Genomic DNA, 10,622 nt, shown 5'->3' with positions numbered 1-10,622 from the left:
AAGTGATGAGGACAATTAAATAGAGTGAAATTTGTTTCCAATGGAGAAAAAAATCATTGAGGCAGGGGATGTGAATCAATCTTTAAAAGCACAAGGAGGCAAATATGATGAAGATCTATGCATGATTGGGTCTGTAAATGCTGAACCGAGGGACAGATATTTAGAATGAATATGCCTCAATGGGACCAGAAATTGGAAGGTTTTTGTTCAAATGCCTGCAATATATGTGTGAAACAGACTCCCAACGAAGGACCAGGAATGAAGAATTGGATCAATACCAAAGATCTAGTGATATAAATATAGGCAAAAAAGATCAAATAGTCCATGAAATGCAACAATTTCTTGCTGTGTAGCTAGATGGACGGGAAAGAGGATTGTGACCTGCCAAGGGAAATGGGCCAGGGTTGAATAGTGATGAAATGTATATTTGCATGGCATTGCTCACAATGAGTCAGAAGATGCATTATATCATACCAGGAGACTTTATTTTAAATCAACAGCATGTTTTAAAGTGCTATTGTTCTGCCCTCTCAAACTGTAACAGTCGGCATGTGCTCCTAATACCAGTAGCTTAATCCAAACTCTTATTTATAAATAGTGTCAGTGAGTTGATGCTTGCCAACTGTATGACCTGCTGTCATAGTAACCAGTTGGAATTAGATGCATTGAGAAAGGTAGAAACGGGCATTTTCATGTTGCTGATCAAAATTAGGCCCGTCTCCAAATCTCTCCTCCTTTGAAGAAATCTCTCCTTGATCTAGTCTCCTCTCTTCAAGTCTCATGTGGATTCGATCTTTTTTCTTTGCAGATATATCTTTCCTCTCTTATATAATCTCTCTCTCCCTCCCCCGTACTTTCCCTTTCTCTCTATGGGGAGGCAGATGGTGGATGGAGCAAGCCTATTGTTCACCCACAGAAACTCAGAGCACTCCAATGCCGTTTTCACACTCGGCCCTGGTTTAAATAGAATGAGTGAGCTGCCGACTTTAAATGAACATAGACTTGTATGAAAGCAGATTGATGGCGATTTGGTTGTAACAGGTTTTATTTAATATTTGAGAATACATTCATTCTTTTCTTTAATAATCTGCACTTATCTGTCATGTTGATATAAACTTCAGTTGCTGCCTTATAGATGGTCAATAAACATCAATGACACTTGGAGTGGTTGTTCACTAGAAGGATAAAGGTCTAAAAGTGTACAAAGATTTTGAACCAATTACAATTTGTCATTTTTGATGACATGAAATGTTTGTCTTTGCTGAAAACAAGTTATTCAAATACTTGAGCGAAATGTGCTTTTGGTGTGTAGACTATTCCCTTGTTGTGATTTTATGGCACATTTAACACTCCTGTTCACGATGGTCTGTAGACATATACAGGGCAGGATTGGAAAATTGTCACAAAAATACCAGACAGTGGCTTAAATTTGCGAGTTGAACAGTCAGTTCTCTTTGCAGTAATTACTCTGTGTCGCTTGACTCTTAAGTTGTTGAAAATAAGCACCATCCTCCAAGGACAGTGCTCCCTTTGTTCTTTTGAGGTCAGTTCACGAGTTCCATCCCAGGACAACATGAACAACAAGGAGGTAGCACATCCCGATAGTTGTGGAAACAAGCATCATGGGGAAGCCCAATCTGAAAGGAAATTAAGAGCGGAAAAATAATTAATGACAGGAAATGTGGGCATTTAAGTACAATTATGGGATACCTCGAGGTGCCTCTCAATATGGATTTGTTACACATGTAAGCTAGACTTGTATGAACACGCATGGCTGAATGCCAACTTGAGAACCTAGGACAGTAAATCTGGATGAAGACCAGGAGGTAACAGATCTGCATTATGGCAGAATTATGTAAATCCACTGCAGAAATGAAATAATCCCCATTTATCCCCCAAGCGGACACGCCAGAGTAGATTTTCAATGGAAATGAAAGTGGACACATTTCTGCGATGGGTGGCTTATCCACAATGGCAGCAGCACACCCAGAGGCCGAGTTGACAATCTATATTTTCTGTTTGCGCTCATGTGCAGGATTTGACGCCTCGCGGGCAGACCCGCGCCCGACCCGGTTGAGTGTAAGGTAGCTCGGGAGGACGTTGGGCGAGCGGCCCGATGTCAACCCGTACCCGCGCAATCTTCAGGTCAGCTGGTGCACGCGGGAGCTGGAGCCCCGCCCACCATCAATTAAGAGGCCACTTAAGGCCATCAAAAGCCCAGTTGAAGCCGATTTTACGTTGCCCGTGTGATTTTGCGCTCGTCGCATGAGCAGAACAGGCAGGCAGGCAGACACGTTTTTCAAAACCCCACCCATGGGCGGGATAAAGAGGGTCAGCAGCATTGTCAGTGTGAGTAGTGAGGAGTTTAGGAGATAATTTGCTGCTGGTTGCTTATTTGAACTTGACAGCTTCATCCCAGTTCTGAGCTTCATTCTCAGCATTTCTAGGCTTCATTTCAGGAACTCATTGGTGTCACCAACGGCCCTGGGAGGATTTTGACCATGAGGACCCTTCCAGGTATCAGGCCGCCTTCACTGACATTGGTAATGGGGATTGCGGTCTCCGCTGTAGGCACCTCCTCTGAAGAGGAAGAGAGGGGCTGAGGGGGGAGGAGGCCAGGTGTCCAAATGCAGCTTCCAAGGGAGCAACCGGTGGAAGGAGAGGCGCAGGCACAAGGGGCACAGGGCCAGCAGGAAGTCCAAGGCGGAAGAGGCTGCATAAGATGCCACTATTCTGCTGCCAGGGTAGCTACCTCAATATGTCCAAGGTGTAATGCTGAAGGAGGCTCCGCCTCTCCAGTGAAACTGTGACCTCCATTTCTCAGATGAGCGGTCCTGAGATCACCTCCAACTGTGTGGGTGGACACCCCATGCCAGTGGCTCTGAAGGTCACAGTGGCCCTCAACTTCTATGTTTCCGGCTCTTTCCAGGGGTCAGTGGGGGAATCTTTGTGGAGTCTCCCAATCAGGTGTCCACAGTTGCGCCAAGCTGGTGACACAAGCTCTGTTCAGCCAGGTAACGACATTATTCATTTCCGTGTGGACGAGTCCAGCCAGGCTGAGCAGCCAGAGGGATTGCAAGATTGCTGGCTTCTCTCGTGTCTAGGGTGCTATAGACTGTACACATGTGGCCATCAAGTGAGCCCGGTGCCTTTGTCAACAGGAAGGGCTTCCACTCCATGAACGTGCAGATAGTGTGTGATCACACGATGCTGATTCTACAAGTCTGTGCAAGGTACCCAGGCAGCTCCCAAGACACCTACATCCTCAGACACTCCCAGGTGCCGGGGCTCTTCAGTGCTCCAGCCCGGCTGGATGGATGGCTGCTGGGTGACAAGGGCTATCTGTTGAAAAGGTGGCCGCCACCCAAGACAGAGGCAGAGCAGTGTCATAATAGGCGTCATGCCTCCAAAAGGACAATGATAGGGAGGACCATAGGGCTTCTGAAGATGTGTTTCCAGGGCCTGCACTGCTCAGAGGGAGCACTACAATGCCCCCCAGAGCGGATGTCACTGATAGTGGTTGCATGCTGCGCTCTCCATAATCTGGCACTGGAAAGGGGGGACCCACTGGAGGAAGAGGATCTTGACGCAGCTGCACAGGTCACAGAGGATGAACCCAGCAGTGAGTCAGAAGAGGAGCACGGTGAAGAGAACACTGAGGGCATGAAGGCAGACCTCTGTATCCTTCAGGGAGGCAGGGACACCAGGGACGCCGTGACCCAATGCTCCTTCAGCTAGGCTGCCAAAGATCTGCTTCCATCTCATGCCAGGGCTGCCACCTCCATCTCAGATGTCTGAAATGACCCTTTCATTTGAACCCAAAGTCCACTCAGTGCCTGTGCAATAACGTTTAGAGCCCCTCACGTTCAGCATTACATACTGGTATATCCTGCAGCAAAAAAATACAAAGGTGAAGCATACTCAGGCCATTAGGACTAAAACAAAATTAATCTCATTTTGACAATCCAAAGAAATTAACATCACCTTCTCTGGTCTTCATTCCCAGACCAGTAAACATAAACAAAACATTACACAACAGAAGATCACCCATGACCAGTCCCTCTTGTGCTCATGGTGCCTTAAACTTACACCCGCGAGTGCTACGTCTTGGTGCCCCCCCACCCCCCCTCCAACCCCAGCACAGCTGGCAGCAGCATTGGAGACAGCCTGCTGACTCTGGTGTCTTGATGACCTTTGCAGTCGTCCTCTGGCCAGTGGAGCCTGAGCTGGCCCCGCCTGGGAGGGAGCAGCCAGTGCCACACCTGGCATCTACCCAGTCACTGCAGCCTCATCAGATACAATGGTCACTGGCAGAGGGACGGAGGAGCTGCTGCCATCATCCAGAGTGCCCTGATAGGAGCCCGCAGAGACAATAAACAGCTTGTGCACCATGATGTCACTTTGGATCTCCCTGCTTGCCATTGATGGATGGACACCTAACTGCGATACTGGATACCTCATACAACGCACACAGACACAGATGAGTTGAGCTCAGTGCTTGATTGAGGGCTTGCAGGTCCGAGCACAGCCCCAGGAACCCCTCATTGTGTCCCTGGTGCTGCCTCTCCATGAGAGTCGCCACTCTCTCAATGGAGGAGGGAGTGCGCTCGGCCATGAGGGTCAACGCAGTGCTCACGCTGCACATGGACTCCTCCACAACAGTGACTATGGCACACATACCCTCATGGACCTCCACCAGATCGTCCCGCACATCCCAATGGACATCCAGCATCTGCCACCTAATGGATAACTCCAGAGGCTCAGCATCTGCCTTCGACTGAGCATCACCCTGGTCTCCAGCAGTCCTCCAACTGCTGGCGCCCTGGGCGCTCTCTGCCTCCACCTGCTCCTCAAGTGAGTGTGAGGTGCCCTCACTACTGCGCTCCAACATTCCAGCTGAGGATCTAATACCCACCAAGGTGCTGGTATCTGCGCTAGTGCCTGATTCAGAGAGTGGTGCAAGGGAGGTGCATGTGAATCCTAGTGGTCCTCTGGCGTCAGGGGTGGATCTTTGGGGTCCTACAATTGAGTGCGTGCTGGTGAATCTAAGGGAGAGCAATGACATATCGTTAGTTTAAGTCATCACACTGTTACTGTACATGCCAGGCACCCTCATGAAACAATAGAGATCTGCATCACGGTGCCATCATTTCCAATGATCAACGGGGAATCCAGTTTTGAGGCTCCCATCAATGATGAGACTGCAGACGAATGTTTGCACCACCTGAAACTCTCAGCTCAGTGCACTACAGTCTTATCTTCATCTGACACCCCAGCCTCTCTGCGGCTGGTTGACCAAGGTCCAAGGCGTCCTTCTCAAATCCAGATAGGTTTAGGGGGTTTGGGGAGCCTCTGCCTGTCCACGACTTTTCAATGTAGTTATGGGCAGACTTCTCCTGAAAGGACAGAGGAGCTTGGATTGGCCCACTCTCTACCTGCAGCACTATTGCAGCCTAGCCAACCCCAGCTGAGGAACACCTCCCAGGGCACATCCAAGTCATGGCCCTCGAACCACATTCATTCCAAGCAGCCAGGGCTCACCCTCTTGGCCAGCTCTGATGTCATTGACAGTTGGCGCTCAGACTCTAATACCCCTGAGCTCCACAGGGGGACAGCCAGACCTTAACACTTCAACACACTGATCCATGCCAACACGGTACCCACCCTTCCTGAGCGCAAGAGGTTGTTAAATCTTTTGCAGCACTGGACCCATGTGCGCCGCACCACATCATGGCTGCTGACCTGCGCTGCCACCTTCTCCCAAGCTCTTTTTATCAGGTGTGGTGGCCTCCTCTTTCCATCTCTGGGGACAAGGGTGTCCCTCCTGACAGCCGCCTCCTCCACAAGAACCACAAGGCACACAACTGAAAACCGGTGGGGGACGGGTGCCCGGTGCCCACCCAACCTGTCCTCCTGCCTGACATCTCCAGCTGTACTTGACGCCATAACTTCAGTGTTCACAACACAGAAGATATATTCCTCCCTGGCAGCCTTTTTAAACATGCCGCCAGGTCACCATTGGACCCAGCGGTCAACAGGCCCCCGCCCCGACCATTGGGAGGACGTGTTTCACGTTGGGGGGGCCTTATTGGCCAGTGTGAAATCGTGGTCGGGTGGGGGGGGGGAACCAATCGCAGGCGGCGGCCCATTTCCCGACCAGTCGCAGGCCTGTCTCTTGCGCCTGCTCGCCATGGGTAAAACTCAGGCCCATGTGTTATTACAATTTTTAAGGATCAATTTTAGACATGCTTATGTAGCCAAAAATACTAGTTGGATGGCTACTGATAACTGCAATGTTCGTTGTTGGCCAGCATAAGATTGGCCTGTTGTTTAGTTGAAAATCTGAGCAACATTCCAAGGACTCCAGTGCAGGGTGGCAGCAAGTTTGAAAGGAACTAGAACCAGATAGACAAATCAAGGGGTAGTATCAGGTGATAGCAAGATTGGTTTTTTTAAAAGCCTTTAAATTCTAAGAGGAAGTGAACACTGAACCAAACCAGTGATGGGCTCCAAGGAAAGAATGAGGCAACTGTGTTAAGAGGCTGCCTTGATTTTAACACAAAGGGGAGGCAGACAGAAAGCAGAGTGGGTGCTTCATCACAGTTGGAGCTGAGGAACAGGCAGAGAGAGAAAGAGGGGCAATTTTACCCCCTGCAAAAAACAGAGGTGGGGGGGGGTGGCGGGGTTTGGTTCAGGTGGGATTTTAACGTTTTAAAGATCTCAAACTCCTCTCTAGCTGCTTTTAATGAGGGATGATGGGGTTGGTGAATATGGGACAATTAATCTGCTTCCAGGAGGTGGGTTGGCCAACTAACTATTATATTGAGGCTGTATGGCCCATACTTAACATGCCTATGTGCAAGGAAACTTGGGGCAGAGTTTTTTACCTCGGCGGGCGGGAGTGCGCCCAACCCCTTCGAGCTTGAAATGAGGCACATTAGCGTCAGGCGAACATCCCGACGTCAATGCGCAGTCACGCAATATTTCGGTTGGCAGGTGCACGCGGGAATCGGCAGCACGCGCGCTGACAATTAAAAGGCCTGTTGAGGCCATTAACAAGGTATTTGAAACAAACTTTTCGCTGTCTGTCCCACCTTGCGGTTGCCGGGCAGTCAATAGGGACAAGCGGCCTTTGCACTTTTTTTGGAAACCTCATCCATGGGCGGGATAAGGTTTCCAACATCAAATAAAAATGAAATAATTTTTTTTAAAATTTCTTTTATAACACGTCCCTGCTCGTGTGACAGAGCCACATGGGGGGACATGTTTTATTACATTTTTCACATCTTTATAATTTTTCTTGAAAGCTCTTCATCTCCCTGAGGCAGCTCTGTGCCTCAGGGAGATTTTCAAGTGTGAACTCGCGCGCATGGGCGAAATTCAATCTCACCTCACTCACCACCCCCCCCCACCCCGCACAGACAGTGCTGAGCGCTGCCAGTCACGTTTCACGCTGGGCAGGCCTTAATTACCCCCACCCCCCCGACCCCCCCAGAGTGAAATCGCGGTCTGGTCCCGATTGCGGGCAGCGGTCAGCTTCCTGACCGGCCACGCCCGTCCCCACCGAGCCTACCGAACAAGGGCAAGATTCTGTCCCTGGAGTTCTGGATTTCCTGGCCTCAATTCTTTCCCCCCTCGCTCACCAGACCCATCCCAGTAAATAGTGGGATCAAAGGTTGAGAGGAACAATTTGGATTCATAATATGAAGACATGAAATTTGGAATGAGGGGAAAGAGAGATGTTTATATTGGGAGAAGCTGTAGGTTAGTGATGAGACAATGATCAGGCAATAAAGCTTATTTTATCGCACCTATCAATTCCTTTCACCAAGTACAGCCTCTTCCAGCCCTTACCACTTTCACTCCCGTTCATCTGACTATTGCATGCTCCCACACTTACTTTGGCTCCAGCATCAGTGGCAGGGCCTTCAGGCATCTGCCCCCACCAGCTGGAACTCTCTACCTAAAGCAAAAAGCCTTGTCAGGTTTCTCCCCACCCTCAAACACCTCCTTACGGTCATGTTTTTTCTCACCTACCCAAACTCCATCCATACTGCTGTGCGGGTTTGACCCCCGCCTTTTAATAACTTGGGATATTTTACTATTTTAAAAGAAGCTATATAAATACAAAAGATGTGTACAAGGATGATTTCTGAACTGTCATGTTCAAGTGATGTACAATAATTTAGATCAGCTCACCATGTCATACTATAGTTTGTAATCCAAGTCTTTTCACACCAAGGCAGTTTAAGCGCTTTAAACAAGGTTCCATGCATTCAGTTGAAGCCATACTTGTGTTACGCATGAGCTAAATATATCCGCAACATTATTCATACTGTTTTCTTTGTGCTTAGACTGTCAAGGGTAAAGAATAGAATATTTTTCTTCCCTCTTTGAGACTATTCTAAATATTTCTAATTCCATGGTAGGGTTCTATCCCCCCAACCAGCATCACCTAGGCAACAAGGGCCTGAGCTTCAGCTGTATTGTTTATAAAAATGTTCACAGCGAGCATGTTTCGTTTTGCTTTTAAATAATCAATTCTAGTGAAAAGAAAAAAAAATGAAAGATAAATGGGAGCTATTCAATGCACGGGAAAAGCACTCTCAGGTAATTTGCCTTTTTCTACAGAAAAACCAAGTTCATCGCTGTTGAAAGGACAGTCCCTTTGTGAGCTCTAAAACTCTGCATTTATTCCAGAGTGAAGAAAACTTGTGTACTCCAAAGCAACACGAGCCAGTGAGATCAATGCCAAACAGCAACAAAGATAAAAGTGAGGTTTCCTCGGGAGTTCGGTCAATTAATCAACCGCAAGAGCACAATAAACATCCTATCACTGTCTGAATCATTCCCTTGCTCCATTTGGTGTAGGCCATTAAAAGCATTGACAGGTTTACTGCATCAGATAATGAACAGAAGAAAACAGAAAGGTCATACAGCTGAGATGGGAATGGGTTGTGACTTAGCATTATTGTGTAAGGGAATTACTGCCACCACCTATACTGCCCATGAACTCCTCTACACCCAGATCATGTAAGCTAACCATCCAAGTGCTCAACACCCTAAATAACATAATTAGGCAGAAGAGGGAATGATAATTATATTGCAACCAACCAACAATGAATATGGTGTGATGCTGACCCTTTCAACGCTGAACCTCTTTTGTTGGTTTCTACATGATTCCAACTTTCAATGCCTGCAATTAAAAAAAATGCCATCAAGGGTAGATTTTTGTCTTCTCTGTCTGAATGGTAATCTGGCAGAGTGGTAGATTAAATGGAGTTTGGAGGGGGGGGTGGTTGGGGACAGGGTGCGAAATCTTCCATGTCAAGGTTTTTATAATGAAATGAAGATCCCAGGTGCTTTAACTGCTCGACTCTAGTCTGACTGGAGAATCCTGCAGGGGCAAAATAAATGATCAGGTGGCACTCATTGCCAACCACATTTGCAGACCATTGCCCATCCATGCCCAGTTTCAGATGCAGACAGGGCATAATGCACATTGAGTATCCTGCTGAAACTCAAGGGTAGGTTTTAATGAGAGGGCCAGAGATCAGAGGCACAATGTTTAGCCAATATCCACACCTCAGCATTTTCCAACAGTGATAGAAATAGGGTCATTGATTAATGTTCCCCTTTTCAATAGGGGCAATAAGGCAAATAATAATGTCCCTTCTGACCATTTATTGCATCTGGGATCGTCCTGCCCGGCATCATTCAGCACACAGAGAACAATGCACTGGCCAAAAATAAAAACAGAAGTGTAGGAAATTTGCAACAGGTCCATCAGCAGCTAACACAAGAGGAAATACAAGTCAATAATTAAGATACAGTGTCTTCTTTGGGACAAAGTTCAGACTAAAACTTTCCACCTGAAATTTCATGATGGAAAATTGATGGTGGCTACATCTTGATGGACAGTGAAGGGAGTGCAGAGAAATGAGAAGCAATCTATTTTGGGCAGAGGGTTTAGATGTACAAAGACAGAGGCAGGATGTTGGAGGATATTTCTCCTTGTCCATCTAACCAACATTTTCAAGTGGTTGGACCTTCACCCACAATTAATCAATCATTCATACCAGGTAGTTTAATCAGTGAGCACAGAATCTTTCCTTTAGAGCACTTATTTCAGGAAACTTAGGTGGCTGGCCCATGTTCAAGACAAGAGTGATTGGCAGAAACTGACGCTGTAATTCCCTGGGGGATTCCAGGTCTCCCCTTGAAATTCTGTGGGAATCCATAGAGCAATGGTGCAAATGGCTGTCCGCCATTTCTACCGGTCTTCTGTCAGAGTTATGGTGTCCTTGGAATTTTACTTGTGTCTCATTAGGAGCATGCAAACTTACAGTTTGCTCTCTTGTTTGGCACATTGCCACTGTTCCCCAATGTAAGATTTGCTGCAGCACTATCAAGCAGACACAGGAATCATCAGGAGGTGATTTGTTGAAGGTCATTTAATTTTCGGTGGAGTGCCACATAACTTGATGAATCACACAACATTGCTCCGGACAGATGAACTTTTTCATAGCAAAGGTAGCAAAAATCTAGAATTCTGTCCCCCAACAGGTCGTGGATGTCAGGAAAATTGGAGCCTTCAACACCAAGGTTGCTCATTTTTTACT

At 47.4% G+C, this 10,622-nt stretch overlaps 1 protein-coding gene across 1 annotated transcript in view; it reads right to left on the bottom strand.

The window, feature by feature from the left end:
• Window positions 1-1,133: 1,133 nt before the first annotated feature.
• oca2 (oculocutaneous albinism II) overlaps window positions 1,134-10,622 on the bottom strand; it is a 530,409-nt gene continuing 520,920 nt past the window's right edge. The window contains exon 24 of the mRNA XM_041198655.1: window positions 1,134-1,637. Within this exon, the coding sequence (XP_041054589.1) occupies window positions 1,550-1,637 (88 nt within the window). The 3' untranslated portion in view covers window positions 1,134-1,549. The remainder of the gene's footprint in view (window positions 1,638-10,622) is intronic.

The sequence above is a fragment of the Carcharodon carcharias genome, chromosome 11 (genome assembly GCF_017639515.1).
Source record: "Carcharodon carcharias isolate sCarCar2 chromosome 11, sCarCar2.pri, whole genome shotgun sequence".
In the NCBI taxonomy this organism is placed as follows: domain Eukaryota; kingdom Metazoa; phylum Chordata; class Chondrichthyes; order Lamniformes; family Lamnidae; genus Carcharodon; species Carcharodon carcharias.
Note: the sequence above shows the minus strand (reverse complement) of the source record. Positions and strands in the feature narration are given on the sequence as shown.